We start from the raw sequence: 25,979 nt of genomic DNA on the forward strand, positions 1-25,979 counted from the left end.
ATGGCTGAAATCGCATTCCATTTGCACCAAAATGGTGCAGGACCCCTTTTCACACCCATGCGATCCGATTCCTGTCCGATTTCACTGCGATCTGCAAACTGATTTGGGGGGGGGGGGGGGGGGGGAAGACGTCATTAACTTTACATTGGCACCCACAGCGGTTTGCAGAGAGCAGTTTGAACTGCCTGTGAGTGAGATGCGATGTGGGAACCCACACAGGAATCATGCTGGTTCCTGAATCGCACCAACGTGAACCCAGCCTGACTATAACCACTTGCCGACCAGTCGCTTTCGTTTTACGGTGGCAGGTTGGCTCTGTTACCTGTACATTGCTTAGTGTAATAGATAGTGGGGGTGCACACACGCTGATTGGCCAGAGGGGGAGCCATTTAGCAGGTCTGCCGGCCACCAGCGATCGCTCCCAATGGAGACAGAATGGCAGTCTGCCTATGTAAACACAGCAGACCGCTGTTCTGTCATTGATGAACACAGGGATCCCGTGTTTCTTCCATTTAGGAACACAGGTCTATGTTCATCAAGTAAATCCCCCACACAGTTAGAAAGCACCCCCTAGACACACATTTAACCCTTTGATCCTCTCCCTGGCTAGCTGTTCAGTATGCGGATGGGCAGAATAAAAGGCGTGATCCTTAGCACCGAGAAGCTCATCATATGATCGGAAAGACAGGCAGCCACGCAGTTGTAACATAACCTTCCTCTGCACTCGTTCTCCTTGATTCCCTTCCCCCGCTCTCCATCCTGTCTGCTGCCGCGGGGAATCTGGATAGAGACCCGATCATATGAGGAGTTTCAGTGCTGAGGATCATGCCTTTATTCAGCCTGTCAGTGGCATCTTAAGAGCATAAAAGGGCTCCGGGCAATGCAGTGCACTGGGGCCCCGCCTACACAATCACCACGAGAATAAAAATACAAATTATCGATAAGGTGATATTTATTGGTACAGCAGTGCCAGGCTAATGACCGCTTCAAAGTTTGGTGGCTGGGTCCGGTGAACACACACACGGACTGGAGTCAGACCCGACTGTCCTGTGTGCGCCTGTTCCAGTGGAGGCGGACAGGCATTACTCCATGGCCCAAGCGGCCTGACAACAGCGCAGGGCCGACAGGTGCTTGCCACCTTCTATGTTTGGCGGTGGGATGCACACGGGAATCGGGATTAATGCTTGGCTGGGTCGCTGGACAGGTGGGGCCCCTGGGAAACTGCCCAGCATGCCCATTCAGTAAGATGGCCCTGGCCTGTCTGCATACTGCACAGCTAGCCAGGGAGAGGACATGGGGGGGGGGGGGGTCTGTCAGCTGAAGGGGCATAACAGGAGTGGCAGCTGGGTCACCATTTACAGGTACTGATCCCTGTCTTTTCCTCCTGCAGCAGCTGAATGCTAGCGGGAGGTAGGAGGAGAAGCAGCCTTTCAGCTGCTGCAGGAGGATTGGTACCAGCTGCAGTGCCCCCCTCAATGCACATGCGTGCGCCCTCTCCAGTTTCAGCCCAGGTGACCGGTACACTTTATGGAGAAGTCTGGTGTCCATTAGACCCCAGGTCCCTCTTCTGCCCTTAAAAGCATTTGATCACACCAGTTGCCTGACTTTGGACTTGATAAATCAACAGTGGACCAACACCAGCAGATGACATGGCTCCCCAAATCACTGACTGTGGAAACTTCACACTGCACCTTGGATTCTGTGCCTCTCCACTCTTCCCCCAGATTCTAAGACCTTGATTTCCACATGAAATGCATCATTTTCCACAGTCGCTGATGATTTGGGGAGCCATGTCATCTGCTGGTGTCGGTCCACTGTGTTTTATCAAGTCCAAAGTCAGTGCAGCCCTCTACCAGGAAATTCTACAGCACTTCATGCTTCCCTCTGCTGACCAGCTTTATGGAGATGCCGATTTCATTTTCCAGCAGGACTTGGCACCGCCCACACTGCCAAAACTACCAATACCTGGTCACATGATCATGGTATCAAGTGTGCTTCATTGGCCAGGAAGCTCGTCTGACCTAAATCCCATAGAGAATCTGTGGGGTATGCTCAGGAAGAATAATATGTGAGACAACCAGTTGCGTAGCGTCGTGGGGGGTGCAGGCCGCACCGGGTGCAACATCTGGGGGGGGGGGGGGCGCATCTGCAGTGTCACTCTGTCTGACTCACATACACAGTTCACACACTGTCTGCGGCTGCATCCATCTTTAGGCTGGGAGATGTCCAGCACGGCCACCCTATGGCTGAAAATGGCAGGTCCGGGCGGGGCTGGACTGTGCCTCACCTGTCCATTGGTGTAGGGTGGGGAGCCGTTGCAAGCCCCGCCTATGCCGCCTCTCTTCACTGCTTAGTCAGTTTAGCAGCGAGTGAGTCAGCAGCCTGTCGCTGTCAGAGTGTGTTTTTTTTTTTTTTTTTTTTTTTTAAATCTGATCAACCAGAGGCTCTAATAGGCTTCAAAAAAAAAAAAAAAAAAAAAAAAAAAGGGTGGACCCAGGGCTGAGAGCAGTGCGCCCCGAGCCCACCCATTGTGTGACAATAGCAAATGAAAATTTGCCATTGTCACATGGATCCTCCTCCTGGCCAATCAGGAAGCGTGTCTGAGACCCGCTTCCTGATTGGCCCGAAAGGCGAACGCATGCAATTGGCCGAGGAGGAGGCGGGATGACTCGGGGAACTGAGGAGAAGTGTCTCTGCATTGAAAGGGGGCACGCTGGTCACTCTGCATTGAAAGGGGGCACGCTGGTCACTCTGCATTGAAAGGGGGCACGCTGGTCACTCTGCATTGAAAGGGGGCACGCTGGTCACTCTGCATTGAAAGGGGGCACGCTGGTCACTCTGCATTGAAAGGGGGCACGCTGGTCACTCTGCATTGAAAGGGGGCACGCTGGTCACTCTGCATTGAAAGGGGGCACGCTGGTCACTCTGCATTGAAAGGGGGCATGGCACGCTGGTCATTCTGCATTGGAAGGGGGCACGCTGGTCATTCTGCATTGGAAGGGGGCACGCTGGTCATTCTGCATTGGAAGGGGGCACGCTGGTCATTCTGCATTGGAAGGGGGCACGCTGGTCATTCTGCATTGAAAGGGGGCACACTGGTCATTCTGCATTGAAAGGGGGCACACTGGTCATTCTGCATTGAAAGGGGGCAGGCTGGTCACTGTACATTGAAAGGGGGCACGCTGGTCACTGTACATTGAAAGGGGGCACGCTGGTCACTGTACATTGAAAGGGGGCACGCTGGTCATTCAAAATTGTATTTAGATGCATTTTACTTTAATTACATCAGTATTTTCATAACAAACAATACATGTGCTTAGGGGGTAAGGGTTTCTTTAACTAATCTAGTGGAAGAGACTCGAGTGCTAAAATCCCGCGGGTTAGTGGGGCGCAAATTACTTGCCTTGCCCCAGGTGCTGACAACCCACGCTACGCCACTGGAGACAACAGACCCAACAATGCAGAGGAGCTGAAGGCCGCTATCAAAGCAACCTGGGCTTCCATACCATCTCAGCAGTGCCACAGGCTGATCGCCTCCATGCCACGCTGCATTGATGCAGTAATTCATGCAAAAAGGAGCCCCGACCAGGTATTGAGTGCATACTATACTGTACATGGACATACTTCTCAGTAAGCCAACATTTCTGTATTAAAAATCCTTTATTGGTCTTATGTAATATTCAAATTTTCTGAGATACTGAATTTTGCTATTTTACTAGCTGTAATCCATAATCACAAATTAAAATAAAACGCTTGAAATATATCACCCTGTGTAACGCATCTATAATGTGTGTCACTTTTTGAATTACTGAAATAAAATTATTTTCATGATATTACACACGAATAATACATTTTATGGGCTGCCTTGGTTCACCATTCATTTTTTTTTTTTTTTTTTTAGAAAAAAAAAAAGTCAACATTAAAGAGGTAAAACCACTCACTTGTGTGTTTCGCAGTTTTAGGGTCCTTTCACATGGCCGCTCCGTGTGTCCGCAAATCATCCTATTTTTTTGCGGATGATTTGCGGACATAATGTAAGTGAATGGCACTGCGGATGTCAGCGGAATACCATCCGCTGACATCCGATTTTCCTCCTTTCAGTTCTGTTCCGTTTTTACGAATGGACAGAACCCCATTTTCCATCCGTGTAAAAAACGGAAAGGAAGGAAAATCGGATGTCAGCGGTGTCATCCGCAGTGCCATATACTTACATTATGTCCGCATATCATCCGCAAACGGATGGGATGATATGCGGGCACACGGAGCGGATGACAGAAGTGTCATCCGCTCCGTGGAAAAAAAAAAAAAAAAGTCCCGCAGCGGACTTAAGCAGCGGAGCGGCCGTCTGAAAGGAGCCTTATGGAGTTGAACTTTAATAAAACTTGTCTACAAAGCAAAGATGTTTTTTATAGCAGTGGTCTCCTCTGCTTGCTTTTATCCGGACATTGGAGGCCACAATTCCACCCAATACCAATGATGGGGCACAATTCCACCCAATACCAATGATGGGGCACTATTCCACCCAATACCAATGATGGGGCACTATTCCACCCAATACCAATGATGGGGCACTATTCCACCCAATACCAATGATGGGGCACTATTCCACCCAATACCAATGATGGGGCACTATTCCACCCAATACCAATGATGGGGCACTATTCCTCCCACTAATACCAATAATGGAGCACTATTCCTCCTAATACCAATGATGGGGCACTAATCCTCCTACCAATACCAATGATGGGGCACCATTCCTCCTACTAAATACCAATGATGGAGCACCATTCCTCTTAACGAGATCAACAATGGTTCCCAATAACACCAATGATGGGGCACAATTTCTCCCAATGACAAACAATTGGTATTCGTGATGCCAACAATGGGGAACAATTCCCCCTACTGCCACCAATGATGAGGCACCAAAACAAATGGAAGGGCACCATTCTCCCCCCCCCCCAGATGTCTGGACCTTTTCTACTCCCCATGGCCAAAGTCTGGCCCCCATGAGGTCTGATGAACATTACCCTGCCCCTTTGCTTAGACAGTTGAGACCCCCGTTTTATAGGACTGAGAAAGAAAATTGAAGGACATACCCATTCTTTTGGATGTACAAATTTAGATTCATGCTTCAAAAAGGTCATCAATTACCTTCTGCCTTTGCTATGGGATGCCCCGGCCGCTGGTATTGATAGGGTTCACAGACCTTTGGCTTTCTCACTTGTTCTCCTGTTACAAAAACCAGTCCGACGTCCTAAAAAAAGAAGGATATAAAAACTGACAAGTAAACCTAAAATATACTCCGATCTGCAACATTACGACCACCCACCATTACCACTTGAAGACCAGGCCTTTTCTGGCACTTTGTTTACAAGTTTAAATCAGCATTTTGGGCTAAACAAAAAAATAAATACATACAATTTTAGCAGACACCCGAAGAAAGAAAAATGGCGATTGTTGCCATTTTTGTTTTTGTAAAGTCACACGGTATTTGCACAGCCTTTCAAATGCTTTTTTTTTGGGGGGGGGGGGGGGGAGATTTTTTTTTTTTTATGAAAAGTAAAAAAAAAAAAAAAAAAAAAAAAAAAAGTCAACATTGGGCCCAAAGTGTCAATATTGTGTGGCCACCATTTTCCAGCACTACCTTAAGGCCTCTTTCACACGGGCGTTCCGTATATCACCCCATCCGTTTGCGGGTGATATATACGGACATAATGCATGTCAATGGGATCGCAGATGTCCATCTGCGTCCTTTCAGTTCTGTTCCATCTTTGGAACGGAACTGAACCCTATTTTTCTTCCGTTTAAAAAAACGGAACGGATGCAAAAAAAAAAAAAAAGAAAAAAAAAAAAAAAAAAAAAAAAAATCGGATGTCAGCGGTGAGATCAGCTGACATCCGCAATCCCCATACACATGCATTATCTCCGTATATCATCCGCAAACGGATGGGATGATATGCGGACATACGGAGCGGATGAGACAAATGTCATCCGTGTCAGGGAATAAAAAATTTAAAAAAAGTGTCGGGGGGGGGGGAATTGGAGCTGCTTTGTGAAAGAGGCCTAACCCTCTTGGGGATGGAGTTCACCAGAGCTTTACAGGTTGCCACTGGAATCCTCCCCCACTCCTCCATGAGGACATCACAGAGCTGGTGAATGTTAGAGAGCTTGCGCTCCTCCACCTTCTGTTTGAGGATGCCCCACAGATGATCAATAGGGTTTAGGTCTGGAGACATGCTTGGCCAGTCCATCACCTTTACCCTCAGCTTCTTTAGCAAGGCAGTGGTCTTGGAGGTGTTTGGCATCCCAGTACAAATCTGCTTCCCTGCTGAAATCCCATCTCAGCACAAATATTTTCACCCTGATCCCCCTCTTACCTCAAATTCTCTCTCCCCTAAAAAAATAACCCCTCCTAGCATAACATTTCTCGACCCCTCTGAGCACAAATCCCTCCCACCACAAACTCCCTCCAGTCGCCTCTAGCACAAATACCTCCAAATCTTCCCTACTAGCAAAAAAAAAAAAAAAATCCTCCTAGCACATATTCCCTTCCCCCTCTACCCTATCACCTCTTCTAGCACAAACCCCCCTTTTGGCACAGGGCATATTCCACCCCATCTACCCCCCCCCCCCCAACAAAAAATCCCCCAAGTCACCGCTCCAACCCCCCCCCCCCCCCCCCCAAATTTCACAATTCCTACACCCTGCCACCCCCTCAAAATTCCCTTCCATTACAAATAATCTCCCCCCCCCCAATCTCCTTGTGACACCCCACCCCCCCAAACACATACCATAATGCCCAGGGCAGATGCCCTCTTCTGCCCACCCCTTGTCCCGACCCCTGCTGGCAGTGCAGATCTATGGGTGTCCTCATGCACAGGGAGCCACAGGTGCTGCATGCAGCCTGCCATACAGGTAAATAGCTGTACATTTAATACATGCATAACATCAGCGTTACACACCACCCAAAATATGAAAGTTATTATGGGTTCAGACATATGGTATACACTCATGTATAGGTAAACACAGATGCAAAAAGCACTGGCATATAATTAATGAATATAGTATTAATTTTTGTAGCATACTGTATGTATGCATGTAAAAGTCAGTGGCTTGAGTCGTTGATTGGCTCAGCAATGTCACATGCTCCTCCAAACCTAGAAATACTGGCCATTTCCTGAATGGGCAGTGCATTTTGGGAAAATTTAATAGACGCCCATGTGTCTAGTATCTTTAGGGCTCAGTCACACCAGGTGCATTAAGAAAAGAAAAAAAAAAAAAAGTAACTGCATGATGCATTGTAACACATTGTATAATGCATACGAACTGGTGTGCTTTGTGTAAGGTCAGAGCAGAGCACAGCACGCTCAGGTTGGTGTAAATGGGCCCATTAACACTTGCAGTTGGGGGGGTAAACACAGCTGACCTGAATTTTTACTTTTCCCCCTTAAAGTGGTACTTTAGTCACAAAATTAAGTCCTGCTTAGAGCACTTCCGGCTTACCCCTTTTGCAGGTATAGCCATGTAGAACCTTAAAAGTGCCTATACTGTTTAAAATCCATGAATACACTAGATCCATCACCCTGCTCTGCACATGCTTGGTTGCTCTCCATTTTTAGGCACTGACAAAATTTGTAGAGGCTGATCTGCTGATGGAACTTCTGCTCATTTGCTTTCTCCCCCCTGTTTTTGACAGGTACCCGTTTCCCCACTTCCAGGAGACGGCACCGAGGCTCGGTCCCGCGGAAGTTTGGCCTCCTCCTCACCCCGGCACCGAGCCAATCCGAATGCACAGCGCGCTTCACTCATGCGCATTAGGGACCCGCCCGTGAAGCCATAAGGCTTCACTGCCATGGTTCCCTCACCGGAAATGGCGGCGGCAGCAACCGACAGGACAGGTAAGTGTCCCAGTATTAAAAAGTCAGCAGCTACAGTATGTGTAGCTGCTGACTTAATTTTTGGAGGGGGGGGCTGGAACACCGCTTCAAGGTGGAATTAACCCTCCTATTCTTTACAGCCAAGGAAGCTGCTTATGTTGGATCTGCAACTGCCATGGTGCTGCACATGTGATCAGTTATTACTCCAGCCTCTCCTCGCCTCATACTGTGAGGAGACATAAGTAATCAGGGCTCTGATCAGTGCCCTGATTACAGTGCAGCCCCAACAGTGCCCCTCAGTGATGCCAATTTGTGCCTAGTGAGATTATGTGCCGCCTCAAAAAGCAAAGGAGAAAAATTACACATTTTTCAAAATTTTCCAACTAAGGAAAAAAAATAAATAAAAAAATAAAACAAAAAAACTCCCCCCCCCCCCCCCTCAAATTTTCAGTCTTTATCAGGGGATCTGGGCTTCAGCAAAATGGCGGCCTCCAGCAAGAAGAAACCGGAGCAATGCTGAAGGCAACTTGTAGCACACACTCATTTTGGTTGCATAATTATTAATGTAGAATGTAGGTTTCTTCGCTAAAGAACAGTTATGGGCAAAGAACAGTTATGGGCAAAGAACAGTTATGGGCAAAGAACAGTTATGGGCAAAGAACAGTTATGGGCAAAGAACAGTTATGGGCAAAGAACAGTTATGGGCAAAGAACAGTTATGGGCAAAGAACAGTTATGGGCAAAGAACAGTTATGGGCAAAGAACAGTTATGGGCAAAGAACAGTTATGGGCAAAGAACAGTTATGGGCAAAGAACAGTTATGGGCAAAGAACAGTTATGGGCAAAGAACAGTTTAAGTTGCAAGAGGCAGTAGCCGAGGGTGTACACGTGATGCTTTGCTTACAAGCAGGGGCAGGACTTCTACCCCTGCCTCATTCTGCCGGTAGCGACACCCTTCCAAGATGGGCCCACCTGCTTCAAGCAGCCCTTAGATGTATGAAGGGAGAAGCAGTTTTAATGCAAACAAAATCTGTAGCCACTGGCCCCAATAGTAGCAAGTCCTGGTGCTAGGACAGCCATATGTTTCCCCACTGGCCATTTTAGTGAGGCAGCTGCCAAGGCCTAGCCCTCAAAAATAAAACATCTGAATCTTCAATTCAAGAATGGAATCCCTCTGATCCAAAGTCATTAACAAATTAGTGAAAGGGGCTATAGTGTGCAAACAGTCATACAGCCAGCTGGCTTCACCTTAATTTTTAGGGCACACTTCAAGGGGAATAAATAGAGAGTTTTGAGTTTTCGGATCTACTCATGGTTACACCAAGATTCTGTTACACAATACCATAATCAGCTACAGGTCATTCAACAAAATATTCTCACCTTAAGATTTTGGTAGCTGTCACCTTCAGAGTTGCTGCTCACAGGTAAATAGTAATTCCCTTTGAAGAAGACCAGTTTGTTTGGATCTAGACACTGGGGCTCTGGATCCTCCACATCAAATTCCCCAATATTGTAGCCCCCATAGTATCCGTAGGAAAATAAGCCATGGACCTGTTATATAGACATCACATTAGGCTACAGAAACAGGATCTGGTCATTCTCCAGTACAACTTAAAACCAAAACTTTACTTTTGTTGTATGTGGTTGCTGAAATGATTGCAGATATTCCTACCAGAGGTTCAATTTTTACCCAACTGTCGTTACAATGCTAAAGCATGATGTCATTTTTCCATGGTGTCATTTTTCCATGGTAAAATTACCCAAAGTTTAGAACAAACATCACTGGGAAATCCAGTTGTGAGAGACTGACCCTTGATGTTGCACTATGGAGGGGCAAGAACATGTGAAGGGAAATCTTGAGGTTGGAGTATTTAGGACACATAAGAACCCAGGGGCTGACTCAAACCAATAGATTCTACCTACAGTGCATCCGGAAAGTGTTCACAGTGCTTCACTTTTTCCACATTTGGTTATGTTACAGCTTTATTCCAAAATGGATTTAAACTCATTTTTCCCTCAAAATTCTACAAACAATACCTCATAAGGACAACGTGAAAGAAGTTGGTTTGAAATCTTTACCCAAGTATTCACAGCCTTTGCCATGACACTCAAAATTTAGCTCAGGTGCATCCTCTTTCCACTGATCATCCTTGAGATGTTTCTACGACTTTATTGGAGTTCCCCTGTGGTAAAATCAGTTTATTGGGCATGATTTGGAAAGGCACACACCTCTCTATATAAAAAGGTCCCACAGTTAACCGTGTATGTCAGAGCACAAACCAAGCCATGAAGTCCAAGAAATTGTCTGTAGACAGGATTGCATCGTGGCACAGATCTGGGGAAGAGTACAGAAAAATTTCTGTGGCACTGAAAGTACCCATTAACACAGTGACCTCCATCATCCGTAAATGGAAGAAGTTTGGAACCACCAGGACTCTTCCTAAAGCTGGCCGCTTAGCCAAACTGAGCGATCGGGGGGGAAGGAGGATCTTAGTGAGGGAGGTGACCAAGAACCTGATGGTCACTTGACAGAGCTCCAGAAGAACCACCATCTCTGCAGAACTCCACCAATCAGGCCTGTATGGCAGAGTTGCCAGACGGAAGCCACTCAACAAAAAGGCACACGACAGCCCGCCTGGAGAGGCACCTGAAGGACTCTCAGACCATGAGAAAACTGGATTTTTGATTTACCATAAAATCCTTCTCTGAAGTTCATTGGACAGACGCAGCTCCATATTCTTAACCATTGGGTTATGCTGCCCCCTACAGGAGTAGGTCACTAGGCAGGAAAAATCTTTACCACGCCTATGGGGCAGTCCCTGGGGGGGTATAAACCTACTCACTCTGCTAAAGGCATTTAGTTTTGTTGCAAGCAGTGTCAGAAGAAAATAACCCGAACCCATATATAGAGGGGCGGGTGCTGCGTCTGTCAATGAACTTCAGAAAAAAGGATTTTACGCATGTCAAAAATCCAGTTCTCTACACCATTCATTGACAGACAGCTCCATATTCTTACCATTGGGACATCCCAAAGCAGTATTACATGAGGGTTGGGAAAACAACGCAGAAAAGAACGTAATTCCCAAAGGCTAAAACGTAACCAACCAGGTAACATGGAGCTCAACCATGAACAACTATAGCTCACCTACAAATATACACCTTCAAAGAGAATAAGTTCTTTTAAACAGCAGCCTGCAAAACCTTCCAGCCAAAAGAAGCATCCGAAGATGCCAACACATCTACCTTGTAAAATTTTGGGAGTGTGCGCATAGACGACCAAGTTGCCGCCTTGCAAACTTGTATCACTGACGCATGATGGCGAAAAGCCCAAGAGGCACTCAGCACCATAGTAGAATGCGCCTTGGGAAAGGTGGAACCTGACCCTTAATTGAATAAGCCTGTACCACCGTCTGCCCGATTTATCTGGATATGGTCGCAGCAGCCAATCGTTTCCGAGGTCCGTCCACGAGGATAAAAGTCTGATTTTCCGAAGGACTCAGTAGCCACCAGGTAAACCCCGATTACCCCAACCACAGCCAAGCAATACAAAGAAAATTCTTTAGGATGCTTGGGCTTAAGACATAATGAAGGCAGCACAATGTATTCATTTAAATGGAAATCCGAGACCACCTTAGGAAGAAACGACTGATTAGGTTGAAGTACCACCTTGTCTCTGAATCACCAGATAAGGTGAGCAGCAGTATAGCGCCGCCAATTTCAACACGCTGCGCGCAGTGGTAATAGCCACTAAATAGGCTACCTTCTGAGACCGTGTAAGAAGAATCTCCCTAATGTTTTCAAAGGGAGGTTTCTGAAGGACTGACAGTACCAGGTTACCTCCCTTTGAAAACATTAGGGAGATTCTTCTTACACTGTCACAGAAGGTAGCCTCATGGTGCAGCATCATGCTGTGGGGAGGTTTCAGCGGCAGAAACTGGGAGACTAGTCAGGGTCGAGAGAAAGATGAATGCAGCAATGTACAGAGACATCCTTGATTAAATTTGCTCCAGAGAGCTCTGGAACTCAGACCAGGCACAAAGGTTTGTCTTCCAACAGGACAACGACCCCAAGCACACAACCAAGATAACAAAGGAGTGGCTATGGGACAACTCTGAATAACCTAGTGATCCAGCAAGACAGTTCGTTATTTTTTTGAAAAAAAAACAACATTTAACAGGCCAAGCTGTCGAGCCAAACCATTTACCACTGACCAGGGGTGTTTACAATGGTAATCTTTTAGTCGATTACCCCAAAAGAAAAAATGGTTCCCTGTAAATGGCATAATATATATAATATAAAAAATTCTTACTTGTAGTTTTAAGTTGTTAGTCACTTCTGTAAAGTCCATCTAACACTACCCCTTGAGACAGTGCTGCTGTCCAAAGGTGTTGTTGCTCCTCTACACAGAGGAGACAGACTAAGACAGGAATTTTGTTTCTGGCAGGCTCACCAGGTGAAAATAAGGAAAAGAAGCCTAAAAAAAGGAATGCAGCCACCACATCTAAGGATCGGTAATCTGCAATGCATACATTTTATGTATTTGGGTTTAACTATGTTTTTATAACATCCTGAAATACATGTGTGGAGCACTTGTTTTACCCGCCGAAAGATTTGCCAATTGTGTTTAGCTAGTCCTGTGATCCAGGCATCACTGTCAGACAGTAGAAGTAATTTGGAGACCCCCCCCCCCCCCCCTTTTCCTAGTGCAGTTAAGAAATACAAACACAGGAGGGGAGGGCAAAGGAATATACCAATTACACAAGTAAACAATTTGTAGTGGACCTAAACCACCACTAGTAGTCAGTATGCAAAAGTAACCCAATACAGTTCCATATAACAAGATTATAGGTGGGACAGAACAGCTAGTATAAAGTGTCTGCTTTACAGCTAGTTTGGCGATGGGATGGCTTAAATACCTGCTGCTCCTAGTATCTAAAGGGGGGAAAAAAAAAAAACACACACACACACACACGGGTGCTTGTTCTGTCCCACCTTTGTATTTTTTGGTTTTGCATTGAACTGTCAAGTTGCCATCTGTTGAGGACTATGGGCCACTACAACATATGTAATTTAGTATCTCCCCCTCACATTCCCTCTGATTGAAGTCTAGTTCATTAATTCCTAACTAGACCTTCTTGGTTTCTTCTATGTTCCCTCAGTCGATGTTAGTACTTCATAAGAGTCAGGGCTTAGGAATTGTCTTCTTACACATTAAAAGAGTGACTATACTGTCCAGGCAGTCTGGGTCTATGGTGGTATCTCAATGTATAAAGCAAGATTTGATAAAACAGAAGAGTGATGGAAAAGTACGTACTAAGAAGGCAATTAGGCCTTAAAACTGGTCAGCAGTCAGCATAGGTGTGCGCACCCTAAAGCTAAAACATATGTGGGTGTATGTGTACATACAACAGTTTACTAGGCTTCAGTTATTTTTGAACACATTGAGTAATCCGTACCGATCACCCACTGTTCGTTCAGAAAAGGAAGGTGCTGGCAAATGGCATAAGGGCCCAGGCAGCAAGGGGAATCTACACCACATGGGGTGTTTAGAGTGTACCCAGGCACATCCAGCACACCCCACGCCTATGGCAGTCAGAAGCAGGCCCGGACTGGGACAAAAAATAGGCCCGGGCATTTTGGACTGAGCAGCCCGGGGGGGGGGGGGGGGCGTGACGGGGGCGTGGCGTTCGTCGGGATGGTTGATGACAGGATTTAATGTTCCAGGATGTGTGGATTCGATTAGGGTACCTTTTTCAGTTTAATCTGACAGATTGGGTCCAATTTAGATCAGAGCTGCCATGTGATGCTGTTTTTTTTTGTCTTACTTTAAATCCTGTTTTGATCGTTGAATTCTAAAAATAGTATGAAGCAGCACAAGATGAGGGTTACTCTAATCAAGGGGTAGACAACCTTTTTGGGCACAGTGTGCCAAAAAATGTTTTCAAAGAAATTGGGAGTGCCAGATACATACGAGTGACATGTGAGAGACACCCTATTATGGGATACACTGACTGAGAGTGGCACAAACCCCACAGTACAGGCCCCCTAGCACAAACCCCTCAAGCACAAACCCCACAGTACAGACCCCCTAGCACAAACCCCACAGTACAGACCCCCTAGCACAAACCCCACAGTACAGACCCCCTAGCACAAACCCCACAGTACAGACCCCCTAGCACAAACCCCACAGTACAGGCCCCCTAGCACAAACCCCACAGTACAGACCCCCTAGCACAAACCCCACAGTACAGACCCCCTAGCACAAACCCCACAGTACAGGCCCCCTTTCAACGCAGTGACCAGCGTACATGGTGTCCCCAATGCAGAGATCAGCGTGCGTGCCCCCAATGTAGTGACCAGCACACATGATGCCCCCAATGCAGAGATCAGCGTGCCCCCAATGTTGTGACCAGTTCAGTGCCCCCAATGCAGAGATCAGCGTACATTCCCCCAATGCAGTGATACATGTCCCCAATGCAGAGATCAGCGTGCGTGCCTCCAATGCAGCGATACATGTCCGACATCCGGACCAGGCCGACACTGCACTGCGGTCACTCCACTCCTCCAGGTCAGCGCCGGTCTCACGCCACGCAGCTAAGCAAGCTGCGAATGCCGATGCCCGAGCGAGCCCGAATGACAGTACGTACGGTCCGGTCGGAAACGCATGCGGTTGCTCTCCTCAGGCTCTCACTCCGTCTGCGGGTGGGAAGAACGTGACGCCGGGGCGGTGCACCGCCCCCACGCATCACGTTACCAGGACCATCCCGGGATGTCCTCCTGTGATTGGTCCAGGCTGGAGTTTGGACCAATCACAGCCAGGAGTCCAGGAAAGTGGGGAGTGTCGGGCGCATTGCTCTGCCCCCGATGACCCCCAGAAGGCCGCCAATCGGCGTCTGTCTGCCTCACGTGGGAGGCAAAACCCCACCCCCCCATACCCAGCACTAGGTCCGGCCCCCCTAGTAGGCTAAACATTGACTTTTTTTTTTAAATCTTTTTTTTTCCTTTCTTTTAGGGGGGGCGGTGCCCCTGCGTCCCCTATCGGCCGGCCATCCACTGGCCAGAAGTGAACAATGCTCTGCCGAAGGCCAGAACAGTTCTGGTCTCCGGCAGAGCATTGTTCACTTCTGGCTTAGCAGCACGCAGGCAGGCCGCAGGCGTAAAAAAAACAGATAACAGTCAGCTACACACTCTGTCACTAGTGCTAGAAAACATGTGCCATGCCAGTTTTCTTGTTGCATGTGATGTGACAGCCAGGTGCACATTTTCAAGTTGAAAATGTGCACCTGGCTGTCACATCACATGTAACAAGCAAACTGGCATGACATGTTTTCTAGCACTAGTGACAGAGTGTGTAGCTGACTGTTATCTGTTTTTTTTACGCCTGCGGCCTGCCTGCGTGCTGCTAAGCCAGAAGTGAACAATGCTCTGCCGGAGGCCACCCAGAACCACAAATCCCAGCGGTGACAGTGGTGGTCTGTGGTGTGTTTGTGTGTTGCTGTGCTGACCTTTCCTTACCTGTTGCTGCAGGCCTTGGCTCCTGTCCTGGTTGTGGGTGTGGTGGTGTTTTTGGTGTCTCACAGCAGGTCACAGACAGTCGACTCCACTCCAGTCTCCAGTCCAGTCTCAGGCAGTCAGTGACTCCAGCTCCAGGGCACTGGGCAGGCAGACAGGCACTAGTGACAGACTAGTGAAGGCCACTCCACTCACTGACTCAGAGACAGACTGTCAGTGTCTGTCTGCTGTGCAGCGCCGGCTGACAATTGTTTCTGCTTCTTCCCGACAACAAGGCAGCATGGGTTCCCCGCCGGCCTCTAGCTCCACCCCCGGCTTTAGTCACGTGACGCCGGGGACTCTTCACACAGCACAGCACCGACCGACTCCACCCCCTCCTCCTGAGCTACGCTGGATGCAGCTGCGGAGCCGGCTGCCAGCTGAGCCAAGTTAGGAGTGGGGAGTCGGGGACAGCGGCGGCCGGCCACAGCCGGGCCAGATGATAGAATAAATTTGCGGTAATCCGGGGAGTCGGGGACAGCGGCGGGGCGGGCGGCCAGATTGCGATAATGCGGCGGCCCTCAGACTCCGCGGAATCGGCCGCGGAGAGGCCAGCAACGGCCGTCGGCCGGACAGGCGGACACTCCACATTATCATGCGCCCGGACTCGGAGCGGAGGACTCGGCGGCCCACCGGGCATATGCCCGCTATGCCCTATGGTCAGTCCGGCCCTGGTCAGAAGCAGCTAAATGCATGAATCTGCTGCTCTGCTAGAGAACGCAAAAAAGAGTATTCAACCCTACTTTACCCCATTTTAAAAAATATGCCGTAAGCAGTAGCTTCTCATTCACTACCACTGGAATGATGGCCTATTTAGCAGCTAACTTCCTCCAATTAAACTAGCAGGTTATTTAGATCATCCACGACTTACACTTTCAGGTGAAAACCGCTCGTAACTGTTAAGTAATAGGAGGCTGGAGTCAATCACTCGGAGCCCACAAAGGGATTCTGGATCAGCAGAGAGTATAACTTCAACAGTGGATCCCGGCATTCCCTTTTCTGATGAGAAAGCCATGTCAACCTATGTTGCAAGAGCACAAAGTTGGAGAAAAGAAAAAAAAAATTATTATAGTAACAACCAACAACATACCACCACACTTTAGGAGATTTAGAACATTTAGTCCCGGGTCACACTTGTGCGATGCGGGAAGGCTGCGAATTTGCAGCCTGTTCCCGCATCGCAGACGCACCCTTGGCAGTTCACACTGCCATATGCGATACGCTGGGGGTGTCAATTAAATGTTAATGACACCCCCAGTTTGATCGCATATCGCAGTGCGATCTTTACATTTCGCACAGGATCGGATTGTACAAGTGTGAACCACTGTGTGATCCGATCCTGATGTGGCTGAAAAAAAGGGTCATGTGTGACTTTGCTGCGGGTGCGGTGTGAATTTAGCCATACAAAGTGTATGGCTGAATTCGCACAGCCGATCGCATGTAATGAAGGAGCAGTGCGCTCCGATATTACATGTGATCGCCGCAGCCGCAAGAATGTGAACCGGCACTCAATATTTAATCAACTTTGTTCAGTGCTAACAAAATGTTCGTATAAAATGTAACAAATTTTAAATCATTAAAAAATGTGCTATAATAAAAATATTTAACTAAATACATTCTGAATTACCATAATATGTAAATACAAAAATATACAGCGAATCTGGAAAGTATTTACTGCAGTTCACTTTTGTGATGTTACAGCCTTATTCCAAAATGGATTAAAATTCAGATATTATCCCATAAAGACAATAGAAGTTGGTTTGAAAATCTTTGCAAAAAAAAAAAAAAACATATCCCATGTACATAAGTATCACAGCCTTTGCTCAATACTTTGTTGAAGCACCTTTGGCACCAATTACACCCTCAAGTGGAGTATGATGCCACAAGCTTGGCACACCTATTTTTGGGCAGTTTTTCTCCTGTGCAGAACCTCTCAAGCTCCATCAGGTTGGATGGGGAGAGTTGGTGCACCGCCATTTATAGATCTCTCCAGAGATGTTCAATTGGGATAAAGTCTGGGCCACCCAAGGACATTCGCAAAGTGATCCCATAGCCACTCCTTTGTTATCTTGGCTGTGTGCTTAGGGTTCCTTGTCTGTTGGAGGATGAACCTTCCCCCCCAGTCTGAGGTCCTGAGCGCTCTGGAGCAGGTTTTCATCAAGGATGTCTCTGTACATTGCTGCATTCATCTTTTTCATTCGATCCTGACTAGTCTCCCAGTCCTTGCCGATGAAAAACATCCCCACAGCATGCTGCGGCCACCACCATGCTTCACTGTAGGGATGATATTGGCCAGGTGATGAGCAGTGCCTGGTTTCCTCCAGACATGACGCTTGCCATTCAGGCCAAAGAGTTCAATCTTTGTTTCATCAGACCAGAGAATTTTGTTTTCTTGGTCAGAGTCCTTCTGGTGCCTTCTGGCAAACTCCAGGCGGGCTGCCATGTACCTTTTTACTGAGAAGTGGCTTCCATCTGGCAACTCTGCCATACAGGCCTGATTGGTGGAGTGCTGCAGAGATGGTTGTTCTTCTGTAAGGTTTCATTCTCTCTCCACAAAGACACGCTGGAGCTCTGTCAGAGTGACCATCGGGTTCTTGATCGCCTCCTCAATTGCTCAGTTTGGCCGGGCGGCCCGCTTTAGGAAGAGTGCTGGAGGTTCCAAACTTCTTCCATTTATGGATGGAGGCCACTGTGCTTATTGGGACTTTCATTGCTGCAGAAGTTTCTGTACCCTTCCCCAGATCTGTGCCTCCATACAATCCTGTCTCTAAGGTCTACAGACAATTCCTTGGACTTCATGGCTTGGTTTGTGCTCTGACATACACTTAACTGTGGGACCTTGTATAGACAAGTGTGTGCCTTTCCAAATCATGTCCAATCAACTGAATTTACCACAGGTGGACTCCAATCAAGTTGTAAAAACATCAAGGATGATCAGTGGAAACAGGATGCAACTGTGCTCAATTTTTTGTCATGGCAAAGGCTGTGAATACTTATGTACAGGTTATATATATTTTTTTTATAATAAGTACAAGGGTTTCAAACAAACTTCTCACGTTGTCATTATGGGGTAAGGTTTGTAGATTTTGAGGAAAATAATGAATTTAATCCATTTTGTACTAAGGCTGTAAGATTAAAAAAAAAAAAAAAAAATATGTTGAAAAAATGCTGTGAATACTTCCTGGACGCACTGTATCAATGCAAAGTGCAGAAATGTATGTAATCTAGTCCTTGGGTTAAAAAAAAAAAAAAAAAAAAAAAACACACCCACCAAACAACACACAAATGTAGTAAACGCAAGGACGAGATTAAAATGTATTTTTTCACTCTTGGCTTAATTTAGGATTGTTTTAACAAGGATTTAAAATGTATTTGGTCACAAACTAGAAACTCGGTGGTTTAAAAAGGTTTTATTAAAAACGTGTGAACATTGGTTATTAGCACTGCACAAAAGTTGGTTATTGGAGTTTTGTACAATTTCTGTGGGTGGGTGAATCACAGGGTGTGCCAGCTGCTTTATACCCCATATTCAAAAGTATTGTATTGCCCGGTGACATTCTAGCCTTCAGTAATATATTCCCAATACAACAAAATTTATTAGCAATAATTTAACATAGAATACATTCACTTGTATTGAATTGTTTGCTCTTACTATATACTATTAAAAGCATCATTGTTAAAGGTTAATATAGCTTTCAACAACAATATCATTAGTGATTTTTTTTTTATATTTTTTTATTATATACCATTTAAACCACTGATTTATATTATTTATGTCTAAAAGATTTTTTTTTTTTTTAAACAATACAACTTAATAATTTACCAATAAATAATTTAAAAAAAAATCACACAAAGAAAAAAAAAAAAAAAAAATGTAACAATATTATATTGATAATACAACATAATTATTTTAAACTTTATATAAATAAAAATGAACAACAAATTCTAAGGCCCCATGCACACAGGGCGTTTTTGCAGCTGCTTTTAGGAGCACCAGGCGTTTTTTTGCAGCTCTAAAAAACGCCCCTCCATGTTATTCTATGGCCTCATGCACACATAGGTTTTTAGGAGCTCCAAGTGGCATTGGCGTTTTTAAGCTGCAAAAAAAAAAAAAAAAAACCCAGGGCCAGTGCGTTCAGAAGCAGCAGCGTTAAGCTGTAAAAACGCCTGACGCTGCTAAACGTGCCTAACCGTATAAATGTATACACACACACAGGCTTTTAGCGGCGTCAGGGGTTTTTTAAAATGTGAAAAATGAAAAACTGATTGGTCACAAATAGGAGAGTGTTTATTTAAAAACGCTGCTAAAGGCGCGTTTGACGCCACTTTTTCCTGGCGTCAGAAATAGCTTTGCAGCTTGTTTTTTCCGACGCCCTGTGTGCATGGGGCCTAAAGCTACAGCGAGTAAACTTATGCCTCGTAGACACACGCAACGATTGTTGGCTGTGAATTTTAGGCCAGCGTCCAATCGGCCGATTTTCAGCTTGTTAGTATGGTGCTTCCGACAACCGACTGCGACTTTTCGGCCGAATAAAATCTGGTGTGCAGGCTATAAAATTTGTTGGCCGTCACCACAACGGCCGATTTTTCGTCAGTCAGTACAGATTTCGGCAGACAAAAATCTGATGAGCAAGACTGGGCATGCTCAGAGAAGGAAAAACACACGGAAAGTAAACCATCACATGACATCACTTCTGAAGTTAGTTTTTGTTGGCCAACAAAAGTCCAGTGCAAGTCTAGAGCACATTTCAACCAACACAACACTGGACAAAAGACGGCCGATCGGTCGGCCAACAATCGTTGCGTGTGTACGAGGCTTTAGCTGAGAACCTGCCCTTCCTACATTTCACTTTTAAGCCTCGTACACACGCAACGAATTTCCGTCGACCGGTCGTCCGTATTTTGTCCAGAGTGGTGTCTGTTGGTTGGAATGTGCTCTAGACTGCACACGAATTTTCCCGCACGACAGAATTCTACTTCAGAAGTGATGTCATGTGTTGGATTGCTTTCTATGTGTTCTTTCATCTCTGAGCATGCCTAGTCTTGCTCATAAGATTTTTCCCCCTCGAAATCTGTACTAATGAGACGAAAATCGGACGTGTTTTGACGGTCGACAAAAATTATATAGCCTGCGCACCAGGATTTTTTCGGGCCGAAAAGTCGGAGTCGGTTGTCGGAAGCATCGTACTAACAAGCCGAAAATCGGCAGATCGGTCGTCGGACGAAATTTCTCGTGTGTACGGGGCTTAAGTGAGGAAGTCACTTGCTGACCAATAAAAAGGAGGTGGTGGTGCAGGAGTAAGAAAAAAAAAAAAAAAATTGCCATGGACCTAGCAGCAAAGACCGGAAAGGAGAAAAAAAAAAAAAAAAAATCTAATAATTACATTATTTTTGAAGCACTTCTCTATGCTCAAACCAAGTGTCTCAACAACAAGCTCTCCATTCAAGATGCAGTATACAACCAGGTTGGCACTGGGCGCCATGTCTGCAGTCACAGAGAGGGCGATGGTAATAGAGCCATTCTTTGCTGTAAGAAGAAAGGACACATTCATTCATGCATGTGCTGTAATATCACTTTGATGCAGATTATAAAGTATGGTTCGAAACAAAAAAAAAAAAAAAAAAAAAAAAAAAAAAAAAATCGGATTTTTGTAAGATCTTACCGTAAAATCCTTTTCTCTTAGCTCATTGACAGACGTAGTCTTCTTGATTCACAAGAACTGGGTTATGTTGTCTCCTCAGGAGTAGGACTAGGCAGAAAAGAAAAAACGTTCTGGCTCCACCCTAGGGGCAGTCCCAGAGGGTATATCCTCCCTCTCTCTGCTACAAGGTATCAGTTCTGTCACAAAGCAGCAACAGAGAATTTAACCCAACCCAACTCAATGATAGAGGGGCGGGTACTACGTCTGTCAATGAGCTAAGAGAAAAAGGATTTTACGGTAAGATCTTACAAAAATCCGATTTTCTCTGTCGCTCATTGACAGACGTAGTCTTCTTGATTCACAAGAACTGGGACATCCAGAAGCAGTGCCACAAATGAGGGGTGGGATTGACAAATCAAAATCCAATCTAGAAGGCCCAACCGGTGCCAAACTAGAAGTTTTAAAGGCTCATTATATAAACAAAGAATGAGACTCAAATAAAAATTCCAACGGAAAAAAACCCTCGAGGTAGACCACTGGTCTCCTCAAATGGCGGCCTGCAAAACCTTGCGGCCAAACGAGGCATCAGACGATGCCATTACATCAACTTTATAATGTTTTGTAAAGGTATGCACCGACGACCAGGTAGCCGCCTTGCACACCTGGACCACTGACGCCTGATGGCGAAAGGCCCATGACGCACTAAGTGCCGAGTGGAGTGCGCCTTAACAGGGAACGGGGGCTCCCGACCCTTAATAGAATAAGCCTGTACCACCGTCTGTCTGATCCATTTGGAAATAGTCGCGGCAGATGCAGGCAACCCCTTTTCGGGTCCATCCGGGACCACAAAAAGTGAATCCGTCTTGCGAAACGAGTCTGTCGTTTTCAAGTATACCCTGATCGCCCGGACCACATCCAAGGAGTGCAAAGCAAACTCCGAGGATGACTGGGCTTAGGACACAGGGAAGGTAATACAATTTCTTCATTCAGATGAAATTCTGAAACCACTTTTGGTAGGAAGGATGGATTCGGACGAAGAACCACCTTATCTCTATGAACCACCAGATATGGGGAGCGACAAGATAATGCGGCCAGTTCTGACACCCTGCGTGCAGAAGTGATAGCCACCAAGAAGGCCTTCTGGGACAACATAGGTAGAGGAATCTCCCTAATATCTTCAAAGGGAGGTTTCTGAAGAACCGACAATACTAAATTAAGATCCCAGGGTGGTAACGGTGCGCGCACTGGCGGAGCCAAGGAATGAGTAGCCAAAGGCTTCTGAAAGAAGATAGCTAAGGCTGAGACCTGACCCTTGATAGTACTCAAGGCCAGTTTCTGCTCAACCCCTTGTTGCAGAAAAGCTAATATTCGACTAACCGAATAAGACCGTGGACGGAACCCCAAAAGTTCACACCATGCAATGTAGGACTTCCATGTGCGATGATAAATCTTTCTGGAAGTCGCTTTCCTTGCTTTAACTAGAGTAGGAATAACTGAAGCTGACAAACCCTTGTCCTTCAGCACCTGGGTCTCAATAGCCAGGCCGTTAAAGCCAGCGATCGTAAAGCAGGATGGAAGATCGGTCCCTGAGACAGTAGGTCCTCCTTGAGAGGAAGTCTCCACGGGACGTCCGCCACCAGTCTGACCAAGTCGGCGTACCACGCTCGGCGAGGCCAGTCCGGAGCTACCAGGATTACTGGAATTCCTTCCTCCTCTATCCTGCGAAGAAGTCTTGGCAGTAACCCGAGAGGAGGGAAGGCATACATTAGCTGGTATTGCCCCCACGGGGCGATCAGTGCGTCTGCGGTCTCTGCTAGAGGATCGCGGGAGCGAGCCACGAATCTCTGTACTTTCCTGTTGAATCGTGATGCCAACAGATCCACATCCGGGGTGCCCCAACATAGGCACAACTGGTGGAAAACTTCTGGATGGAGGGACCATTCCCCCTGATCCAGAGTCTGGAGCCCTGGAGCTGCTCGGTCCAGTGAATCAGACAAAGTCTGATCGCTCTCAGTTCCAACACATTTATCGGTAACCTGGATTCTTCCGGGGACCAAAGTCCCTGAACGGATAACAGACCGAGAATTCCTCCCCATCCGGATAGGCTGGCATCCGTGGTCACTATCGTCCAATATATTGGCAGAAATGACTTTCCCTGGCTGAGTATCGGAGACTGAAGCCACCAGACCAGAGACTCTCTGGTCTGTTTGCTCAATCGGATCCGATAGTCCAGAGATTCCAGATTCCGATTCCATCTGAGAAGAATCTTGCTGAAGAATTCGGGTATGGGACTGGGCAAATGGGACTGCTTCGAAGGAAGCCACCATCAACCCCAGAACCCTCATGCAAGTTCGAAGAGAAGACCAGCTGTTGGATAGTAACAACTGGACTGCTGATTGAATCTTCCGGAGTTTCCCTACCGGAAGGAAAACTCTTGTCCTGACTGTGTCTAGAATTAGACCCAGATATTCGAGCCTCTGGGTGGGAACCAGAAATGACTTTTGCTGGTTCACCAGCCACCCGAAATCCTGTAAAGAAATTATAGTAATTTCTATGTTTTGTAGCAGGGTCTGAGGAGACTCTGCATGAAGCAGGAGATCGTCTAGGTAACCTAGAATCGATATGCCTCTTTGGCGCAGTAGTGCCAACATTGGGGCTAACACCTTCGTGAAGACCCAAGGAGCCGTGGTGAGACCGAAAGGTAACGCCACAAACTGATAGTGGTTCTCTTCTACGGAAAGCGTAGAAACCGCTGATGTCCTGCGAAAATGGGAATGTGAAGATAGGCATCCTTGATGTCTATGGACGCTAGGACATCCCCTGGATGCAGGAAGGCTGCTACTGTGCGAATGGATTCCATCTTGAATTTTCTTATGTTGAGAAAGGAATTGAGTGCCCTTAAGTCCAGAATTGGACGCACTTTGCCCTCTTTCCTGGATATTGTAAATAGGTTTGAATAAAACCACTGAAAACGTTCTGTCCAAGGAACGTGGACTACCACTCCTTGTTGTAGTAAATCCGTGACTGCTCGTCGCAGATCTTCTAGACGATCCGGGAATAGTCGGATATTGGAAGGGAAGAATCGCACCGGTGGGAGAGATCGAAACTCGATCTTGTACCCTGACCTTATGACTTCGCAAACCCACTTGTCCGGGATTCTGGAAAGCCATGGATCCGGGAACCGGTGAAGACGTCCCCCCACCCCAGTTATGGGTGGGGGCGCACCTTCAGGCTTTGGACGATTTATCTTCAGGTCTGGAGGGGGCGGGCTTTTGCTTGCCCGACCAACGTCCCCTGAAGCCTCCTGAAGGAGCTTTGGAGGACTTAATTTTTTCACCCGCGGGACGAAAAAACTTTTTGTGAGCAGAGAAAGAAGGCCCTCGTCTTTGACGAGGTCCTTTACCTTTAACATTTTGCGGTAAAAAAGGTGCTCTTTCCTCCCGTGAGATTTTTTTTTTTTTTTATCCCCCTAGCGCAATAGCGCCCCTCAGAGTACCTGCTTCTCGATCCCCACAGAGAGAGAGAGGGACCCTCAAGGCTCACCACCCGATGCAGAGAAGTTTCCAACCAACTGCAGTCAGCGTCTGTCTTTTACAGACTGGAAAGAGCTGTGTTAGCTCAAACCAAGTCCACTTCCCACCAAACACATGCTGTATTTACAAGGGGGACTTTTAGTGTCAGACAGATACTGACCATGTATGGAGGGGCCCATAATTCATACTGCCTCACAACGAGGAAAAAAGGGAACGTTTACTCACCATACCGAACCGACAGGCACCCTCTCTTCACAATACCCTCTCCACCGGGGTGGGGGGTTGTGGACCACTCCAGACGCCTCGACTCTCTGGTTCCTGGCGTCCAAGCGAGACTTTTAACTCGCAAGGTCAGTCCCTCCAATGAGACTCCGTCGCGGCCGACCCAGCGCGGAGCTCTGGTCTGCACGCGCTCGTAGGCAGAAACCGGGGTGACCACTGGATCTCAACATCCAGCCCGTCGCCCGGCCCTGCATACTTACTTGAATGTGTCGCGGCCGACCAAGCGCAATGCAATGGTCTGCGCGCGCTCGTAGGCCGGCTGGGGTGACCACTGGTGTCGCCCAGTCCGGCGTATTTGCTTGAAGATCTCACAGGAAAAAACACTGGAGAAAAAAACTACCTAAAAAATATTTTTTCTAAAAAAAAAAAAAAAAAAAAAAAAAAAAAAAAAAAAAATCCCAGCAAGGAACGACCAGAGATCCCAGCAAGGAACTTAGGTCCTTACTCCTGACTAGACAGAAAAAAACTGATGCCTTGTAGCAGAGAGAGGGAGGATATACCCTCTGGGACTGCCCCTAGGGTGGAGCCAGAACGTTTTTTCTTTTCTGCCTAGTCCTACTCCTGCGGAGACAACATAACCCAGTTCTTGTGAATCAAGAAGAAGACTACGTCTGTCAATGAGCGACAGAGAAATATATATTACTACTTTCTAAGTCACAAGATTATTATCTATTGTAAAAATAGGCACTAAACCCTATGGGATGTCTAGTGTGCACAGAGTAGTGTACATGACTGCAACAAAAGAGAGAGAAAAGAGAGAGAGAGAGAGAAAAGAGAGAAAAGAGAGAGAGAGAGAGAAAAGAGAGAAAAGAGAGAGAGAGAGAGAGAAAGAATGAGCTAGAAAAAAGCAGAGAAGAAGCCAGAAAGAAAAACATAAATAGAAAAGACAGAGTCTCCATTCACACTACCGCGACTTATCAGGCGACTTGTCAGCCTGACAAGTCGCGGTCCGTCCCGGTCCATGCAGTGCTACAGGACCCGTTCTAATAGGAGCGACACAAGTCGCTCCGACTTAGAAAAAGGGCCCTGTACTACTTCGGGCGACCTCGGAGTGACTTGCATAGACATTCATTATATGAAGTCCATGCAAGTGGC

General features: G+C 46.8%; 1 protein-coding gene across 1 annotated transcript in view; it reads right to left on the reverse strand.

The window, feature by feature from the left end:
• LOC309563277 (ovostatin-like) overlaps positions 1–25,979 on the reverse strand; it is a 119,928-nt gene that overhangs the window by 48,521 nt on the left and 45,428 nt on the right. Inside the window, exons 13-16 of the mRNA XM_082267682.1 lie at positions 20,812–20,954; positions 16,299–16,448; positions 9,257–9,427; positions 5,152–5,254 (exon numbers count right to left, since the gene is read on the reverse strand). Coding sequence (XP_082123808.1) covers positions 5,152–5,254; positions 9,257–9,427; positions 16,299–16,448; positions 20,812–20,954 — 567 coding nt within the window. The remainder of the gene's footprint in view (positions 1–5,151; positions 5,255–9,256; positions 9,428–16,298; positions 16,449–20,811; positions 20,955–25,979) is intronic.

The sequence above is a fragment of the Pelophylax lessonae genome, assembly GCF_965119305.1.
Source record: "Pelophylax lessonae genome assembly, chromosome: 9".
NCBI lineage: Eukaryota > Metazoa > Chordata > Amphibia > Anura > Ranidae > Pelophylax > Pelophylax lessonae.